We start from the raw sequence: 21,300 nt of genomic DNA, 5'->3' as shown, positions 1-21,300 counted from the left end.
CCCCCACTGAGAAGAACTGAGGCCTGGGCAAGGCTGCCAGTTCCAGATGGGCTCCCAGCAGATAGCCAGCACCAGCCGTCAAGCCACATGCATGTGCTACCCTGGAAGGGGATCCCCTTTACCTAGGTCATGCTTTACCTAGGTCAAGCTGCCCTGCTAAAGCCATGTGAGCAGAAATGAGCCATCCCCACAATGCCCAGACCAAACTGTAGATTCAGAAGTAGTTAAGTTTTGTTTTTGTTTTTCACAAGAAAAGATAACCAGAATACAGTGCAACACAAACAAAGGTTGGTGTTATTGTCCAGTATGGCCTCTTACCCTACAATCACAAAATTTCATTCAAGAAGAATAATCACTGAGGCCGTCTAGAGTGCACGTCATTCCACCCTTATTAAAGAATCTCTAATACGTCAAGATTCAGGGTTAAGAAAGACAAGAAAGAATTCCTGCCAGCAGGGGTGTGTGAATGAATGAATGAATGAATTAATTAATAAGTAAGTAAGGAAGTCAAGAAAGAAAAAAAGCAGATCCCACTGTAGAGGGCCTGAGTGAACACGCTGGCCCATTGTCGTGGCGGTGCTGTGGGAAATCAGCTAAGGATGAAAGAAAATGGCAAGCAGGGAGAGAGGACAACAAGGCAGGGTACTCACAACACCCTCCCATCAGCCTGGGCCTCCCACTGTCAGATTCTTAATTTGGGGGTGATAAACAGGGGATGTAGTTCGAAGACTTGCTTCTGCTCATCATGGGAATTACTGTCTAGAGAGGAGGACGGAGGAAGTGGCAGAAACAACCCCAGGTCAGGAAGATCAGCTCTTCAGCGGGACCAGAGGCCAGGAAGGGGCTGAGTGGCAAGGATGGCTGCTCCTCTGGAGGGAGGGAGAGTGTGGCACCCTGGCTCTATTCCCAGTACGTGCCTGGGACGACTCTGTTTCTAAATACAGCCTCGAACTATACATTTCCAGGTTCCAGAATAGGGTAGTGTTCTTACAAGTCAGGCAGACAGACCTTTCAGACTGAAAATGGGCAACACAGGAACAGGCCTTCAAAAGGTGTGGTCCACACGCCAGGGAGCCTATGCAAAGCGCCTAGCCTCGTTAGTAACAAGAAATTGATGCGGAACAACAGGAAAGTTCACACCCTGCTAGTGGAAGGGCGCACGGCGGCTGACGCGACGAGTAAGTTGAAGACAGGTGTATCCCCACACCCAGCAACCCACCTGCAGAGATGCACCCTGCAGGCACTCTCAGGGTACACCAGAAACATGTGCAAAAATGCTCACAGCACCCCAGGCTGCAAGTAACCCAAACAACCATAATCATCATCATCAGCAGCAGCAGCAGCAGCAGCAGCAGGCTTCGAGAAAGTGGCACAGTCGATCAGCAGAACACTACACATCTAACAAATAAACACCACGCAGCTAAACGTGACTAAGTCTGTCTCACAAACTTAACAAGGATTCAAAGAAACCAAACCCCAAAGAAAACATATGGAAGACTTTGTTCATGCATAGTTCAAAAGCAGAGTGCTGCAACAGTCATCTCTGGAGAGGGTCACCTGTGGGCTTCCGATTAGCAAGGGCAGGACCTGGCTTGCCTGCTGAACATCTAAGCCCAGGTCTCAGAAGGTGAGGGACTGCTCAGCTCTGGAGTCCCAAGGTCCAGAAGGTAACACAGGACAACACAACTGAAGACATGTTCTTGTACTAGTTGCTACATGTGACCTTGGCAAATCCTCAAGGTCTGCGAGCCTCAGTTTCCCCATGCAGAAAGCTAAGGAGTTGAGCCTGACCAGAGTAATGAAGAGGCCAAACTTCCACAAATACTTAGTTCTAATTTCACTTTTAAAATTTATCTTATTTAAAATTTTGTAATAAACTCAATACCCTCCGCCACCACCACATTTGCTGTTACTGACTTTTTTTTTTTTTTTTGAAACAGGATCTCACTCTGTCGCCCGGGCTGGAATGTAGTGGTGCAATCTCAGTTCACTGCAATGTCCACCTCCCGGGTTCAAGCGATTCTCCTGCCTCAGCCTCCTGAGTAGCTGGGATTACAGGCACGAGCCACCATGCCCAGCTAATTTTATTTATAGACAGACACACACACACACACATTTTGGAGACTAAATTTTGCTCTATCACCCAGGCTGGAGTGCAGTGGCATGATCTTGGCTCACTGCAACTTCTGCCTCCCAGGTTCAAGCAATTCTCCTGCCTTAGCCTTCCGAGTAGCTGGAATTATAAGCACGTGTGACCATGCCCAGCTAATTTTTGTATTTTTGGTAGAGACAGGCTTTCACCACGTTGGCCAGGCTGGTCTCGAACTCCTGACCTCAGGTGAACCACCTGCCTCGGCCTCCCAAAGTGCTGGGATTATAGGAGTGAGCCACCAAGCCCGGCCTAATTTTTATATTTTTATTCAAGACAGGGTTTCACTATGTTGGCCAGGCTGGTCTGGAACTCCTGACCTCAGGTGATCCACCCACCTCAGCCTCCCAAAATCCTGGGATTATAGGTGTGTGCCACCGTGCCTGGCCGCTATTACTAAATTCTAATACCTTGGGGCCCAGCGTGTTACCGTGGGTGCCCAAAGTAACTTATCACTGGGCAGTCTTGATAATAGTGTTTTTCCTGTCATCTTTCTAGTCAGATAATTTCTCAGCTACAGGAAGAGCTGTTCTTAACAACAATTGCCATCTGCATCACTGATCTGGATGAAAGTGGATTCTCTCAAGACAGCGCAACAGAACAAAACATCAAAGGGCAGGGATACTACAGCTGATCTGGACTGCAGGTACCATTCATATCTGTGTTATGCAAACAGGCCCATTGCCCTTACTGAGGAGACATTTAAACTTAATCTCAGTGTGCTGTGACATGGTAAATGCCCCATAAACTGCATACCTCGACCATACCTTGGCTTTCCATTGAAACTGCTCTCTGTAACCCAAATGTGACAGGCAAGCAGTCCAAACCAACACCATTTTGGCCCCTGTGCTATTTTAAGACTTGTATTAAGTAACTATGGTCTGTAATTTCCACCCTACCCAGACAATGTGTAAACTAACGCTATCTTGACTTCTGTGAACCACTTCAGTAACAATCGGAATGTCCAAAGTCCCCTGGCACTCAGAATGTCCAAAGCCCCTCACCCCCACCCCCGCCCAGGAGGTGGTTTACGGGCATAAAAGGTCTTGACATCCTCCTTTCAGGGCCATGAGTTAGAGAGATGCGAGTCCTCCGTGGCCGCCAGCAATAAAGACCCTGTAATTTAGCCTAGTCTTTGTCTCAGTGGTGATTTCGCATACTCGGTTACAACACATCGGTATGTAACTGAGATAAATACCATTCTGTTAATACCATTCTGTTAATGGTATTTATCTCAGTTTTACATACCAACACACCGAGACAGAGGTGGGTGGGGGGGTGTTTCATACGTAAAAAGTTTGGAAACCAGGGTCCAAGGTAATCCCATCTGTACTCTGAGAATCTACACAAACCAGGTCTGGTCCCTGCTGTCTCGGGAATCCCAGCTGTAGTCTCTTCCTATCATGATAACGCTAATGATTCCTACTAACATAAGGCTCGGGTACTTTTCTATTTTAAGACACCAGAATACACCACCCCAAATATGCCTTTTTGCATAAAGATCTTGAGCTGATTATTTTGAGAGACTGCAGACACAGGAGATATTCCAAGAACAGAGCAGAAATTATTCTCTTGTAAGACAAATTTCTGTCTATAAAGGAAAATCTCCACTTGGAAGGGTGTCTTCCTTTCTATACCAAGAAGAGAAGGACAAGTACATCACTAGAGACTTCTATCAGTGGAGAATCTGGCTCACAAACCTTACCCTTGGTAACTGCTTTTCTTGGGTACCTCCCCATAACTGGTCTTCCCCACACCATTTATCTTTGTTTCAGGGGCTGATGGCTTTAAGCCTAAAATCTAAGCCACCTCTTGGACACTGACTCATTTCTCTGGGTATCTTCCATGAATACTAGAGATATACCTGCTATTCAACTTGTTTGTTTTCCTTGTGTTCATCTGTCTTTCATTGCTGCAGTCTGTTCCAAGAACTGTTTAGGGTAGGGATAAAGTGATTTCTTCCTCCCCTACATATACATTATCTGGATTGATCTGATCATGACCCTGAAAACGTGTGATTCTTGTGCTAGAAGGTGTGGGTATTAAGCCACTACCTAGATCTGCTGCTGCTAGGCAATTTTCCTCCAGGCAAGGAACAACTCCTCTTCCTCCTCTCCCCAGTTGTAACTGACCAGAAGGAACGAATCAAAACAAAGACACATGGGCTCCAGGCAGAGGCAGGGCCCAGGTAAATGCAGGACTCCATGCAAAGGAATAGACATACGACTCTTGCACTTGATGAGATCTGAAGCAGCTGATCCACCACAGCATTGTGTTCTTTTATTTAGTAAACACATTTCATCTCCATTATAAGCAGGGCCTTTAAATCAGGATTTCTTTTGCAGCTGCTACTGAATTTTTGCAACAGCAGCACATCTGAAATGGCAGTCCAGCACTAAAAATAGGGACTTGGGTTTCACAGAGGCGTCAGGGAAGCCACGAGTAGAAGCAACTGACAAGGGGCAAGCACGCCACCCCGGGCATGGCAGCTGGATTGGACCCTGTCCTCCTCCTTTCCTTCACGACCCTTGCTATGCATTTGGTAACTTCCTCTTGACGCAACTAAAGACCTGTAAGCACAGGTAGACTTTGCTCAGGCTTAAAAACGATCACCTTCTACACACAAATTCCTGACGAGGCTCTTGTTTACAAAGGATGCAGACAGACGACTAGATCTGTGTTTTCCTTTTTCTATGCAGATTGAATATTCTGGGGCCATCACTGCAAACTCCTGAGGTTTAGGATTATCTCAAGTTTCAGCAGCCACTGGGACTTACAGATGCCATATACGGAAACAGGAGAGCCTGAATAATAGCCAGCCACACACTTAAGCAAACAGAACCACGGCTAAACTATGCTCAGGAATTCTAGCTATTCTGCTGCAAAGGCAGACAGACCTCCAGTGCTGCCGGGCAGGCTCCAGTGAGGGTTAATGCAATCTGCCTGACCAGAAGGAGAAGAGAGCAGGGGAGAGGGCAGGAGAAGAGGATGCCTTGCAATGGGCAGTACCTTGCCTTCTGGCAATAAAATACAAAGATGAAGGAGGAAAAAAGACTTAGTATGAAATGGGAGCTCTAAAATCAACACAAACAGATGGCACTTTTTAGGACTCAAATTGGACACAATTTCTTCTAGTTGCAAAATCCTTAACAAGATGGCGTTTGTAAATTAGATTCCCATGAAAGTACACATTCTCTGATGATCTGAATAATTTCACCTCAGCAACACTGTCCTGTCTTGAGAATGCACGTAGGTTTGTAAATGGCAGACGTTCATCTTAAGAACAACCTGACTGACAACAATCTGAATGTATTGGAAATAGCAGTGAGATAGAGCACCATAAAATGGATGGTTTGCAGGAATCTTTCACATATTAAAATTCTCCAGGAAAAGATTTGATTTGCAAAAAACTTGACTGTCAACTTGCCAGGGACACAGTCATTCCACAAACAGGGCCATTCACAAAATTTTATAACAGATCTGTCACTCAAATTCACGGGGTGTGCTACCCAGGCTCAGGATGGCTTGGCTTTCAGTTCACAACAATGGGTCCACATTCCCACCTACATTTGCTTTTGGACCCAACCTGGGGGCTTGGAGAGAAGGGCGGCAGGGTCAGTGCACACAGAGGCAGCTCCCTGCTGGGCAGACTATGACCTTTTCATACATTACCCACGGATGTATGAAAACCATTCTCCAAGCTGGAGCTGAGTGCCTCCGGAGAACAGCTTACAACTGTGGAACCCACTTCATGCTGGCTGAGAGGGTGCTGCGAGCAGGGGAGGGTGGCTGGGCTCTGCTTGCATACTTGTGTTCATGTATGCAATTTACTTCTTATCCCAGCCTCTCCCATATTTTATAAAAATGAGTGGAAAATGAAAAAAATGAAAGTGTCATCATTAATTGAAAGCAGCAGGGTTCTCATAAATGTCATCTAATTGTAGCCAACGTGAGAACCGTGAGAAGCGATGAAGGCAGTGATGCCTGACCCTCAGCTGCAGGCCCGATGGCCACACCCTGCTCAATTGTAAAGGCAGAGACCACTAGGAAAGAGTGTGCCTGAAACACTGCACATTTCTCAGCTACTTTATCTCAATGATAAAATGTAATGAGGGATTTTATGATTTTTTAACTCTAGGAATTACTCCCCACCCGCCTTTGTAACTGACTCTAAGTGGCTACATGGAGGCAGGCTTGCTTTGCTGCCACTGGGAGCTTGATTGTCACAAGGAGGGCTTTGGGGAAGCTGGCCCCCAAGTCCTCTGGCTGAAAGCAGCAATCCCTTCCCAAAAAGCCAGGCATTGTGCCTCCCCCTACCTTTTAGAAATAGAATTAAGCTAATAGAAGCCAAATTTCATAGCCTTGCTTTGTTCTTTGTTAGGCATTTCCTCTTGTCTCTAAGGGAGGGGAGGGCTTCCATTAGACAGAAGAACATACTTTCCAAGAGCTATAAATTCTTCACTGCTACAAAGACCAGGTAGTTATCTAACCTAATCCTCAACAATGTAAAGGATAAAATGAAACGTAATCAAGATGCTCTTCCAGAAAACTGTACTTGCACTGGGAGACAAACGCCCCTGATCCTGGGGTCTGGGACAAGCCACCAACACTGTCAGCCTCAAATGAAACTTCTGCAGGCCAGGGCCCTGCTGCTCAGTGACCTCACAAACGGGAAGTCAGCTCTGCCCAGGTACAGTCATGCGCTGTGTGACGATGTTTCAGTCAGCGACAGACTGTGTATACAACAGCACACTGGTCTCACAAGATGGTAATACGATATTTTTCTGCCTTCTCTGTGTTGAGACATGTTCAGATACACAAGTACTTACCTCTGCATTATAGCTGCCTACAGTATTCAGTATAGCAGTATGCTGTACAGGCTTGGAGCCTGGGAGCAACAGGCTGTGCCATCCTGGCTTGTGTAAGTACACTCAAGGATGCTCGCACAATGATCAAATTTGCCTAAGGACTCATCTCTCAGAACTATCCCATGCACGAATTTAGTAAGTTGCGATTTCCAACACGTTCCTTACTGTTTCCCATTTGGCAAAACTCTTCTAGGAGGGCTATCTCCCAACCGCCATGATGGGGCCTGCAGAGAAAGCCTGGCTGGGGCCAAGCACGGGGATTCCGTGTTATAAGGCAACAGGTGGCAACCAAGCATCATGGAGAAACCGGCCCCCTCTGCCGACAGACATGACCCCATTTCCACTGAGCTACCTATGGGAGGTGAATACAGGGCAGAACCCAAGTCTGGGGAACCAGAACACTCCTGACCATGTTACAAATTCTACCGTAAAAACACTGTCAGTCAGTGTGTGGATTAAAGATTAAACAGGAACCTCAAATTGCCAAGTTCTTTTAAAAAATAAAATGTGTAACTGCACCTGTGAACACGACTTCACATGTGTGACCAAAATTCTTTTCCACCCCTCAATTATGATTCCATCTTCCAAAGTAATTGCAAAGTAATTGAAGATTTGATCACTTATATATCCATTTAAATACTCAACTGACAAACGTATAGCATACATTAACATATTATAATATTAACTTATCACAACCCTGAGAATACATAGCATTTAATGAACACGTATCAACGGCTGAGAACTGTGCAAAATACCCTGGGTGGATTCTCATTTAATCTTACGAACCTTTTGAACCAGATGTCATTAAGATGTCCATGTCACTGAGTTGAGGTAACTGAGTCGCAGGGGTTACATCATCTGCCCCAAATCACAAAGGGAATAAGCATCAGAGTCAGAAATTTAACCCCAGCAACTGAATGGACCTGAAGTCATGCTCTTGATCAAAATAGGAAGATGCTATCAGCCTTAAATAACATGCCATGCCATTGTCAAGGCTTCCTACACGATGCTCTTGGCCCCTCATATTCATAAGTTCGTTGAACACAATCAACCTCTATGAGGAAGCACTACTCTTTAGTTATCTGTTACAGATGAGAAAAGCCCCAGAGAAATCAAACAATTTGCTTAAGGTCCCACAGCTAGTAGGAGTGTGGCTAAGCCTGAGTTCTTAGCTCCTACACTGCTGCCTCCAGGAGGTCGCCTTTAAAAACAGGGCATCAGCTTTCTATGAGTGTTGTTCAGAACAAAAGTACCAGCAAGTACTTTTCTTTTCCTAAGGAACTGCTGCGATTTCTCCCATGGGCAATAAAAATAGTCTACAAGGATTGTGTTCCCCTCTAATTCTGGCCACATGGCATTCCACGGCCACAGGAGTAGCTCAATTTAGTATGTCATGGCACGAATGCTTGTGCAGTTCCTCATGTCCTATTCCTGACTCAGTGTTTTAAAGTTCTTATTGGCATCCTTTCACATAAGCCTCTTCAAATCCTTTGAGGAATAATGTGTGAGCTATAACTAATGTAACCTAAATTTAAAACTAATTTCCTAAAACATAAACAACATAAGCCATCTTTCATACAGACTGTTCTTCTAAGAATCCATGAGAAGAGGACACCTTTGGACAGCTGTCATTTCTACAGTGTGCTGAGAATGTTCACGTTTGGAAGGCTGGGTTACATACCAAATGAACTAAAGCAGGCTAACGTTCTCTCTCCTCTCGGTAAAGGCTAAATTCGTGCTGAGGACTTGGTTATGTGCCAGCACCACATGAGGCCTCAGTGTAAAAGGGGGCATTTCCACAAAAGCATTTGACACAATCTCACATCTGGCCTCAAGAACACAGAAATAATCCAAGTATCATTTCAAGAATTTGAAAGAAACAAGGATGATTTTTCTGTGGGAGTACAGTCTTTCCCAAAATATGAATAAATATGTTTTTTCTGTTGAAGGCAGAAGTGTTTTGTTTTTCATTAAATATTCAGGAATCACTCACTAGAAAAATGGACTCTGTACAGCAAGAACAGCTTGATGAAGGTAGTCAAGGGGCCAATTCCTGGGTTTTCTACCTGCTCACTTCTGGCCACTAAGCCTGCCTTACAGGGTGGGGACACGCTGACCTAACCCCTCTTGCTCTCTGCAGAGAGGAGTGGTCTCTGGAACCCACCCACATCAGGGGCAAAACCAGAAGGCCAGGGTGTGGACAAACCCAGCCCTCTCAGTTTTGATCCCCCATCTGCCTCCACTGTTTGGGGGACCCCCCTTTGTGCCCATCCTCCTCCGATCCAGAGCCCTGGGTTACCCCTTCCATGTTGGTAACCCCACTTTGTCCCTCCCCTAACAGGGCACAGGGTCACCCCCCACCCCATCTCGCTCTTTTCAGGATCCTAGGCTGTCCCTCCCACGCACCCTGGAGGGTACTGGCTTACTCCCCAACATGCTGTTATGGTGTGGACAGTTTCAGCTGACAGCAGCCTGGATTTCCATGCCCACTCACCTTACTGAACCTTCTTAGAACAAACGCTTGCAGAGAAAGGAATGCCTTGATAAAGATTTTCCAAAACCATTAGTGGTGAGATGCTCAGGACCTCTGAAAAATCCAGTATCTTCCAGCAAGTCACAGTTTTCTCTACAGGATACTCCATGTGTGTTCCATGTAACGCATATCCTCCACATGCCCCAACAAGACGTGGGAAAACTCTTTCCTTCCAATTTCTCACCTGAAATTCTGTCCTGAGATCTGCATGCCTCACCAAATGAGGATACTTCCTGAGAAAGGCCACGCATCATCAATGACAGGGATGCACCCTGAGAAATGCATCATTAGGTGATTCTATCATTGTGCTAACCACCCTATGTGTAACATGGGGACTTACAAGAACCTCGATGGTGTAGCCTACACACGTCTAGGTTACATGGGACAGCCTCTTGCTCCTAAACTGCTAACCTGTATCCCCTGTTACTGTACTGGATACTGTAGGCAGCCGTAACATGGTGGAACCTGTGTGACTAAACACAGCAACATAGAAAAGGTAAAGACACAGTACTGTATAGGAACAGCTTCCCACATGCAGTCCATAGCTGACAGAAATATCATTATGTGGGGCATGACTGTATATGTGACTGCAATGCTCAACCCAGTAGTTCTGACATTTGTTTTAAATTCTTACCAAATAGCCCCTCTTCTCTCCAAAACACCTAAGGTAAATTCAAATGAAGAATGGGTAGTTTTTACACCAAAAGTAATAAGGCCTCTAGCTCCCTGTGTTCTGGGGCGGCCTTGGAGGCAGGAAGCCCACCATCCATGCCCTGAGGGCCCATGTAACAGAGGCCAAAGTAACCACAAAAGGGGAAAGGAAAGCAGTCCCATGGAAACTTAAATCAACAAAGTTTCAAATACAACAGGACCCAGCTTCACAGCCCAATTTGGAAACAGGTGCGAAAACCATGCCCCCAAGGGGCCTGGAAACACCCACCCCAGCCGCAGGGCACTGCCTGAGACTCAAGATCCAGAGGGAGCCAGGTTCTGTCCAAAATTCCATCCAGAATTAGCAAACAGTGAACTAAAGTGAGCACACATGCTGAGCGGAACTGCTGCCATGGGCTACACAAAGGGAGGCCAGCGATGCAGCTAAGCAGTCCATTCAATTCACAGAGGAGAAGATCTCCCCATCTTAGGAGCAGGGGCAAACAGTAGCTTTGGAAATAAAAAGTATTTACCTGACTTAACTCTTCTGGAAAGTATTCAACAATTAAAACAGTACAGAGTTAACATAAAGTAACACTTCACATAAAGTATTTCAGTCAGACTTTTAACTAACTCTGATAGGGCATCCCCTTCCAGAAATTAGGGAAAAGCAGCCTTGGGGAGCCACTGGAGTCTTATATGCATGAAGGACCTCCGAGGGGTAACTACGGCAGGGCGGGACGGCTGTCAGAGCCCAGCATGAGGGCACAGCACACCCAGGCTGAAGAGAGCACAGATGGGGCTGTGCCCACACCAAGTTTGGCTGCTAATAGCTGTGTTCCCAAAGATCCAATCCAGCAGCCCACAGTGCCCTCAGCACAGGTGCCGCACCGAAGACATGGCAAGAGGATCTGAGCCATCCTGGAGTCCAGCAGAGCATCGTCTGCACTAGAACACCAAGAAATTAGGACACTGGGTCATTATGAGTGAACAGGTCCCTTACTCCTCCCCCTCCAACCACAGGTATTTCTCCCAAATTATTCTCCAAGTGAGCATCTCCCTCCCTCAAAATGATATGGCCTTGTTTCCTTTAAATCCACTTCTCCACTTGGTCAATACCTATGTAACAAGCACTGGGCTATACCTGCGCTGACCAATTTGGTGGCTACCCATCGCGTGTAATTTAGATAAATTAAGGTAAGATTTTAAAGTGTTGTTCCTCAGTTGCACACGTCACATTTCAAGTACTCAATAGCCACATGTGGCTAGCAGCTACCACGCTGGACAAAACAGACACCACTTCCAACACTACAGAAAGTTCTATTGGGCAGCACTAGAACGGACAGTTGCCATACACGAAAGTGAGCACAAGAGACAGGGAAATTTCTGCCCTCATAAAGCCTATGACTGGCTGGATGTGGTGGCTCATGCCTGTAATCTCAGCACTTTGGGAGGCTGAGTCAGGAGGACCGCTTGAGCCCAGGAGTTTGAGACCAGCCTGGGCAACATGGCAGACCCCCATTTTTTATATCTCTACAAAAAATACAAAGATTAGCCAGATGCGGTGGCTAATGCCTATAGTCCCAGCTACTTGGGAGGAAAAGGTGGGAGGATCCCCTGAGCCTGGAGAGGCCGAGGCTACAGTGAGCCAGGATTGTGCCACTGCACTCCAACATGGGTGACAGAGTGAGACCCTGTCTCAAAAAACTTGGGAGAAGCAGCCTCCTATCAAAGAAGCCACACAGAATAAGCCTATGAAATAAGATGTACCGATGATAAGTCCTACGAAGGAAACTGCAGAGTGAGCCAATGGAGTGGAGAGGGGTGAGGCTGGCCCATCCACCCACATGGCAAGTGCTGGAGTAGAAGGGCCTCTGTTCTCTTCAGTGCAAGGTTCTAACCAGAAGCCCATAAGCAGGCTCACATACTTGAGAGTGGCCTGTGACTTGAAGACACAGTCCTTCTGCCAATCCACAGCAGCATGAGGTCACCAGCTAAGCATTTCTGGTCATTTCAGCTTGGGCTAAATTCACAGCAAACACTGACATGGAGACAGTAACTCAGTGTAGCCAGAACTTTGTGGGAGGCAGCATGGACTTCTCACAGCTGTGGAATGCCGGAAACAGATGCCATAAGCATCTGGTGGGTTCTCACCATGTTTCAGGCTGCCCAGAAACTACACAACAGACACTGACCGAGTCTGTGAATGTCACCAAGCCAAGGGCCTTGGCAGCCTCAGGGCGGTGCTGTTAGGTACAGGCATTCATCAACTGCTCTGAGCTTTCTTCTGATGAATGTGTCACACTACTTCTTATTCTCCATTGGAGACCTTTGTTTCTGGGGTGGGGAGAGGGACAGCTCGAGGGCTACTGGAACTACAGAACTGAGTTTTGAATGGCTGGTCCCTAAACACTGGACACACAAAAAGCAAATGGTCCCAGATGCTGGTGAAAACAGAAACTTAACACAAGTCAAGCCCTCTGCTCTCCAAAACCAGTAGAGACAGCCTGCAAGTTTTCTAAAGGTTGTGGGTTTACTGCAATAAACCTCCAAACTAAATACTGTTCCCATTTTTTATGAATGTCATAAAATTCTATTGTACATTTTCTTATCTTCTTCAACCTAACATAGGAGCCACCTACTTCTGTGATGACATCTGTTGACTCAGGGTCACCAGCAGTGAGATGTGTGCAGGGCTGAGAGTGGAGGGCTGCCCCTGTGCCTGATGCCACCACACCGATGGCCTGAGTGAGGGGGACCTCCACGGGCCTGCTGTTCCCTGGCTAGTGGCCATCATTCTACCTTACCAAGAACCCACTGCTTCCAATCAGCAACAGGCACGACAGCCACGCTTCTGCCATGTGGAACAGATTCACTGGATTGCAAGGCTTTCCTGGCAGAAAACTGAAGGAGGAATCTGTGCATGAATTTAGCGCCTCTGCCAGTGGCTCTGGCAATGGTGGAGAAGAGATGGGCAGGTAGCTGTCCTCCTAACGGGGATGGAAACCACAGGCCTTTCAAAGGCAGCAGGTGAGTCAAAACAGAGGAGGAAGCTCTGCCTTGTCACCTCATCAGCTAGCATTTTAAAGCCAAGCTGTTCACAGCTAAATCTATGCTGAACAGACTTGGGTAACATACTTAAGGTTTCAAAAGAAATAATGAATGGTGTTATCCTCACCAAGCTTCCAGTTTTTCTACCACCTTCCCACATCCCAGATAGGTATCACTCTTGGGATCCTATCCTTGTGCTGTGGCTAGGGACAGATAAGGTTCTCCTGGTGAGAACCAGATGAGTCCTGGTTCTCCTGGTAAGAACGAGGACTGTGAGCTAACCCATTCACTCACATGATCCTTACCAAGACCTTCGGTTCTCTGTACGATGCCTCATCTGCCATCACTCCCACATTTAGGGTTGGTAAGAGACCCCATGTGGCCAAATCCCAAACACGGATGTCACATTCTAGGGCATGCAGTATACATTTGTGTAAAGACCCATATTTGCAAATGTCCTCTCAGCTGAAACCCCCTGCAAGATTTCAAGGTATTTTTCTGACAAACACAGATCTGGAAAGTAGGAGGGCTTGGGGCAATAGACAATAGTGGTTGTCTTTGAAGGACCACAAGAGAAAGGTACCAGACAGAAAAATGCACAGAAAGCAAGGCTGATTTTGTTGACATGCAGTCCACAGAGAACCACTGGGCTCTCTAAGCCTGAAAAACAGCACTTAGCTTGCCTCTTCTTGGTTTAAATTTTAACAAGTGTCTCAAGTAAACTCTTGCCCAATAAAATTCACCCCAATGCCTGGTGAGGAAGAGTGTGAACTGCTTCCTAGGTTGCCAAGTGGTCTGAAGGTCATGCGTGAGGCTTTGGAAGGAGGGAGGGGCTGAGTTACTGTTTACCTTTTCATTAAGACCCGGGGGACAACCACAAGGAGTTGAATTCTGCCAACAGCTGAGAGTTTGGAATTGGGTCTTTCCCCAGTGGAGTCTCTGACGAGAACACAGCCCCAGCCAAAGCTAATTAGGTGCCTGGTAAGGTACTAAAGTAGAGAATCCAGCCAAACTGTGCCAAGAATTCTAATCTAGATAAACTGTGAGCCAGTAAATGAGTATTGTTTAAAAAAAGAAGATAAAGGCTGATGGGAAGTCTGTCGTTTCTCATGTGTCTCTTTAGCTATCAGCTGAGAGGCAGATTCTCAAGGCGGGAGGATAATGCAATGCAGGACTGGTCATCGAGAGAAGAGAGCTCACAAAAAGCCTTCAGAAGTCAGCCGTTCTCTGGAATTTTCTTCCAAATGAAAAAGTCATCTTGAATATTAAAGGTCAGAAATTCTCATCTGAGCTAAGTGTGTGATGTCACGGCTGCTAAACCTGATGTCCATCATCTTCGTGGGTACCACTCACTGTGTGTCACTCTGTCAGCCTTTCCAGACAGCTTTGCAGGGAGCTAGGAGTCCCCTAAAACGATTTGGGATGCTTGTTCAGAAAATCCAACCTTGGGCTTTCCCCCTAGTGAATCGGAATGTCTAAGCACAAGGGTCCCAAGAAGCTCTTATCACTAGACAATGAAAGAACAGGGATTTGGACCTTCTGGCTGTCAGTAGTCATGCTCTTATCCACTCAGCAATGCTGCTGCCCACTATCAAATTCCATCACATGGAAACTTTTCTTTCACTAAATTATGGAGCAGCCTACACTATTTAAAAGGGTAAGGGAAGGATTCCATAAATAATTATGCAGTATTTCAATCCACATACTTTTATCCGTAGACATAATCCAACTCCGGAATTCTGTACTTTGTCTACACCTGGAAGCACACCCAGCTCCTCTTTTGGGCCCACAAAGGAGATGGAACAAACAGCTGTGAGGCTCTGAAGGGCAGGCTTGCACTCCTGCCAGGAAGTAAGGCTCTGCGGCTTTCCCCTAGGGTGAGCTATCTAATAAGCTTGCCACATCACCATTTGGCTTGTTAGGAAATAATTTAGGAGCATTTGGAAATAAATCTGTGCAAGAGAAATGGAAATCATATATACAGGTACACACACAGAAACATAACCTGCAAATTCATATTAAACACTTTTGGTGACATCTACTTAAAAACAACTCATAATTTAAAGTCTTAGATTTCTAACACTAATCCAGTCACATGGAAAACTGGAAAGCAGAATTACTGATTTAGTCTCACAAGCAACCAACTCAAATCTTCACCAGGATGTGCTCATCCCAGGCTTCTTCTCACTTTAAAGACCAATGGAAACGACTTGATGGCTTGCATTCGGTACGGTAAGGAGACCCCACGAGGCTGAGTTTTACCCTCATTCTATACAGGGCAGGGCAGGCCACTGACTTCTGCGCTGAGCCACCTTTGATTCATGTGAGAATGGGGATGGAAGTTCATGCCTGGCTCACCGTGCACAGGTCACAGGAAGATCACATTGGTTAGAGGTGTGAGATTTGGCAAACCAGAAAACATCACCTTACTTAGGGGCTTCCACCTGACATTCATCAGATGCCTGGCAACTGTTAGTCTAATTCAAAATAATCAGTTAATAGAATTGCTTTAAAAAATAAAATCTTATGCTTCTAGTGAAGTTTTGCTACTCATTTAGAAAGTTCAAGAGGCTCTAAACTTCAAATGCCTGTGATAAAATAAAAATAAGACTACATACATCATTCATTTTTAAGACAATTAGGCCAAAATGCAGCTAAAACATCAAGCAGACTGCCCCAGACTATAAGGAGTAGCAATCTAATTACCTGTTTCTCCCCACAACGTGTCGGTGCCATTGACTTCTACTTCATGTTCCTTCTCCATCCCCAGCAAGCACTGGACCACCTGTCAGAAGTGGCAAGGTGATTTAATGAGTTCTCATAGCAAGAGGTGCTTATTACAGCCCATGCATCAAAGGAGACAGTGTGTTGTTTTTTAACCATTATTATCTCACGCTGCACGAGAGAAAAATATGATGAAAACTGTTTTCAAGCATAATTCATATGCTATTCACACTTTCAGTTGGAGAATAATTTTAAAAAATCTCAGTGAATTTCAGCAACATTGTTCAGGATTACTAGGTACTCAGAATTCTAATGAATTCTAACATGACCCAAATATGCCAGCCTAATCAACAAAGGACATGGCAGATCACATGAAGTGCAGTTTCCGCATAAATCACCAGAAGATAGTGAATCAATTTTTCACAAGGAAGGAAAACAAGGTGATATATGCCTTCTTCAATCAAAATTTTTACAAAGTATTGTTCAAATACATTTTCTACTGGAAGCATTCTTCTTTTCCCTTATGGGACTCTCCCTGTCAAAGAGGTCAGGTCACAGGTATGGAGGCAGGAAGGCTGGTGTGCAGGGAGACGAAGCCTCTGTGCCCTGGACCTGAGCCGGCGTTCACCCTGAGCAACAACAGCGAGCAATGGGAGAACATGACACCGCCACCTTCTGGTCTCCTAGCCCACACTCCTTGCGGAGGCGGGGGCTGTATGATGACCCCCAAAGATGTCTACATCCCAACCCCCAGAGCCTGTGAATGCGACCTTATAAGGCAAAGAGGAATTGCAGATGTGATTATGAATCTTGAAATGGGGTGATTACCTCAAATTATCAAGGTTTATGTCTGATACACACCTGATCTAATCAATCACAACCATCCTCTTTAAAGGGACAGGAGGAGTCCAGGTCAGAGGGCAGAGGAGAAGAGATGACAGAGGCTAAGGTGAAAGTGGGGCGCTCTGGAGATGGAGGAAGGGGCCACGAGCTAAAAAATACAAGGGGCTTCAAGAAGCGAGAGAAAGCAAGGAGACAGGTTCTCTCCTAGAGCCTTCAGAAGGCAGGCTTGGCCTCCTGATAGTGTGGTTTTAGACTTCTGACTTCCAGAGCTGTCAGAGTAATTGTGCGCTGCTTTAAGCCACCAGCTTTGTGGCCATATGTGATAACAGAGTTAGGAAACTAATAAGCCCTTCAAGTCTCATGGTGAACAAACCCCGCTTTTTTCACGCTACTGGCTGTGCTGAGGTGGTTTTCACTCAGCATTTCCTCCCAACCAGCTTTAAAACAAGGGGGTTAGCATCAGTGAGACAAAGGTCATTCCTACGGCATTCATCGTCCTCCCAAGGATGATTTTTCACACTTGAAAAATGGAAAACATCTACATTTTCATGTGTGTTTGACAGTATCTCTCTGTATATATCTATGTGCTTTTAATGTTTTAAATGCCAGAAATTAGCCAGCCACTATTTCATGCTTGTGTGAGTGTCCGCCCATGAGTTTTGAATGCCCAAGTCAGCCAGGCAGCTTCACACTGAAATTTACTCAAGTCATTTTGGAAAAAGAATCCTACCAAATACTGGCACCTCTAATTGCCTCAAGATAATTGAGAGTGAGAAATACATAGGAGGGAGCACGTAAAACATTATTATATTCACAGACAAAGAAAGCCAAGACACACAGGTCAGGAGGTGACAATTAAATCTTCAAACTGAGGAATACCAACATCTGTCAGAAATAAATGCTCTATTTAACTGCTGCATGGAGTTTTCATTCAGTGGAGGAGCTGCAAATGACAAGCATTCTTACGTGCTATCAAAGCATTAAAGCTCTATTTTTAAAAATCCTTCAAATACTCAGGAACGATTTTAGAATCAGGATTCTATGTGATTATTGTTAAAAGAACACAAGGAAAGAAGAATGAATCAAAGGGGAAAAAATGTAAAACAGCAGGGCTAGAGGGCAGAGCAGGGAAGGAGGAGAAACGTGAGGAAGAGCCGAGAGTGAATGACATCGAAAGGCCTCCCACAGAATAAGTCTGCCTGTCCCCATCACGTGCGCACGGGATTGTGCACTGTCACTCACGGGAAGGATGTGATGCCCATCAAAGACCTTCTACTGCAGGTGGTCAGCACCACCTGCTAGTTCTTGGAATCCTCGTTCTTTCAGCCCTTCAGTGTGTCAATCGACCTGCTGGGCTACAGCTTCTAGCTTCCCAGGAGGAAAGCCCCTGCTCTACTCACCGAGCTGTGACCCATGCTGGCAGCTGCGGTCAGTGCCTGCTGCAGGGCGTGGCTCTTCCTCAGGGCGCCTGGCTGGGGAGGACCTGGCGACCACTCACAGGTCAGCAGGTACTGGAGAATGTCACCATGGCCCCGTAGAGCACTGTGGACAAGCGCGCACTGGCCCTTCTTATCCAAGTGGTCCACCTAGAGGCAGGAGTAGGGGAAGGGTACGATTGAGCATCACTTTGCCTATGAGCACATGGATGCACCACCTAACTGTGTGCAAACCCTACTCCCTGTAAGCATATGTGGAGTTCACATTCAAACTTGTTTTTCTGGAGTACACGGAACCTTAGTCTGGATTAACTTCCAGGCGGTAACGAATGTACCATTCCAGGCCTCAGATTCCCTTTGCAAGACTCAGGGTCGCAAAACATCCTCCTTATCCTATGTCCCTGCAGCAAACTACACAAAGATCCTAACTCTCTTGCGAGCATGTATGGAGACACAGACCAAAACCTCGGACAAGGCCCTGTGCTTCCCGGCTTTGGTTGCCAGGTGGTGCATTCTAAGTCTGCTGTGACGAGCTATAATTTAGGGGGAGTAGAGCCACACTGTGGTCACTGACCTAGGAGATCCAGAGAAAGGGAGGGATGTGGAAAAACAGCTGAGTGTGAAAGAGCAGGAAGGGGGTCTGAGGGGCATCTTATTGGGAAGGAGGCCTCATGCAGGCCGGTGGCCTAGGCATGCTGGCAAGTAAGAGAGGTGGCCACAAAGTCAGGGCAGGCCAGCTAGCCAGAAAAAGTGAGTGCCACACACCTCCTCCTCAAGGCCCAAAGGCAGCAGGCAGCCCTTCTTGTCCTGTCTGAACCCCAGAGTACGGGGGCTGGGAGAGGAGCCGAGGGCCTAGCCTTGCATGACTACCAGCTCTGGGGACACCCTGCACCCTCACTACAGGCTTTGCCAGAGCCCGGTGACACAGCACTCAGCCTCCTACTCCAGAGCTTTCAGCTGTGATGGGGGAGGCCTGCTGGCCTCAGAATACAATGTAAAGCACAGCAGGAGTCTGGAAATGGAGGTGCGGTGATGTGCAGCAGTAATGTACCCACCCCAAAGGCTTAGCCACATATTTCCCTTCTCTATGAACTGGAGTTTTTAAGTCCCAAATGTTGGCTTTTTGAGAGAGAAAAATAAAGCTCCCATAGCTGTTATAAGCCTAATTTTTGTGAATTTTAAATATCCTAATTAAAAGATAAAAGATAAGTAGCAGGTTATGTCTACTGATATTCAAAAGGCACATTTCCCAAAAAATTGCTCCTAGTAAACCTAGAGTTTACAGTGAGCTCAATATCATTCTCATTTACCCTATTAAAGCTGACAATTCCTGGCCAGATGCAGTGGCTCATGCTTATAATCCCAACAGCTTGGGAGCCCAAGGCATGCAGATCACATGAGGTCAGGAGTTTGAGACCAGCCTGGCCAACATGGTGAAACCCTGTCTGTACTAAAAATACAAACATTAACCACGCATGGTGGTGCGCACCTGTAGTCCCAGCTACTCAGAGGCTGAAGCAGGAGAATCACTTAAACCTGGAAGGTGGAGGTTACAGTGAGCTGAGACTGTGCCACTGCACTCAAGACTGAGTGACAGAGCCAGACTCTGTCAAAAAAGAAAAAAGCTGACAGCTCTAGAGTAACTTATATAGCAATACATGCTTATTTTATATATGACTGAATGCTTATACAACGGCCCTGTGGTAGGGACTGCTGTTATGCCCATTTTACAGATAAGAAGCCTGAGACACATAGGCTCAATAACTTGCCCAACACCCTAGAGCTGGCAAGTAGAAAGATGAAGATTCCAGGTAATCTAGTTCCTGCAGCTCAGGCACATGGCTTCAAAGACCCATGGAACTCATCTTACTGTTTTAAAAAGACATAAAATGGGATAAGAAGAAGAGAGGAGGAAAAAAAGCAAACACTTAACCAATCTCAGTGCTTTCTAGATCGATACTTGCAGGGTTTTTAAAAGCTGGCCCTCCTCATGTGGCTAGGAGCCAGGGTCTCTGTGGAACTCTGCTTCCCCTGGACAACATTAAGCAGAGTAGCTGTGTATGAGCAAAACACACCTCTCTAAGGTTGCCCCAGTCAGGCACATTACAAAAGTGACTGATCCCTGCAGCCCTGCCCTTTCTGTGTATGCTGTGGTTCGAGAGACAAGAGAGTCTGGGCCAGCAGATAACAACTCTAGCAACGAGATGAAGCCATTTCCCTACCCCAGCCTCCCTCAAAGGCAGGCTGCCTCTTACCCTCGCTCCCTTCTTGGTCAGCAGACACACCAGCTTCATGTGGCCGGCGGCTGCTGCGTAACAGAGGGCAGTCATGCCGTTCTCCGACGTTCCGTTCAGGCAGGCACCGAATTCCAGGAGCAGAGTGACAACTTCCTCGTGGCCAAGGTGAGACTGGACGCACAGGATTGGGGCATTATTTAACACTTCTGTCCTGTAGTTCACGTTGGCCCCTCCCAAAATCAGGAGACGGCTCACCTGTTGGACAAGGTCCCCCAACAAGATTGTCACACACATATATATATGTCATCTAAACATTTGTGGAAATTGGCAGTATCCTCAATTTTCAGTATAATTTTAATCCAGTGGTTCTCAAACATGAATGTGCATCAGTATCACCTGGGAATATATTAACAATGCACATTCTCATTGGTGGGAATGTAAAATAATGTAGCTTACTGGGAAACAGTAAGACGGTTCCTCAAAAGATTAAAAATAGAACTACTGCCCCAGGCATGTGCCTGGAATCCCAGCTACTCAGGAAGCTGAGGTGGGAGGATCTCCTGGGGCCAGAATTTGAGGCCGTAGTGCACTATGAACACATTTGTGAGCAGCCTGCTGCACTGCAGCCAGTCAAGTTTTTTAAAAAAATCTAATTAAAAACAAAACAACAATAGAATGTCCACGTGATCCAGCCATCCCACTTCTGGGTATTATATAGAAAAGAACTGAAAGCAGGATCTCAAAGGCATGTTTGCACATTCATGTTAATGGCAGCATTATTCACAATAGCCAAGAGGTAGACACAACC

At 46.2% G+C, this 21,300-nt stretch overlaps 1 protein-coding gene across 11 annotated transcripts in view; it reads right to left on the bottom strand.

Moving 5' to 3' along the window:
- TANC1 (tetratricopeptide repeat, ankyrin repeat and coiled-coil containing 1) overlaps nucleotides 1-21,300 on the bottom strand; it is a 262,375-nt gene that overhangs the window by 15,480 nt on the left and 225,595 nt on the right. For 8 of the 11 annotated variants that reach the window (XM_037745373.1, XM_037745386.1, XM_037745380.1 and 5 more), the window contains 4 exons: nucleotides 20,511-20,747; nucleotides 18,220-18,405; nucleotides 15,959-16,037; nucleotides 7,804-7,875 (listed from right to left, as the gene is read on the bottom strand). In XM_037745373.1, coding sequence (XP_037601301.1) covers nucleotides 7,804-7,875; nucleotides 15,959-16,037; nucleotides 18,220-18,405; nucleotides 20,511-20,747 — 574 coding nt within the window. The remainder of the gene's footprint in view (nucleotides 1-7,803; nucleotides 7,876-15,958; nucleotides 16,038-18,219; nucleotides 18,406-20,510; nucleotides 20,748-21,300) is intronic. The other 3 variants (XM_017547471.2, XM_017547502.2, XM_017547511.2) reach the window with 1 other exon arrangement.

Source organism: Cebus imitator, unplaced genomic scaffold (assembly GCF_001604975.1).
Source record: "Cebus imitator isolate Cc_AM_T3 unplaced genomic scaffold, Cebus_imitator-1.0 Scaffold10, whole genome shotgun sequence".
In the NCBI taxonomy this organism is placed as follows: domain Eukaryota; kingdom Metazoa; phylum Chordata; class Mammalia; order Primates; family Cebidae; genus Cebus; species Cebus imitator.
This window is presented reverse-complemented; position numbering and strand designations above follow the sequence as displayed.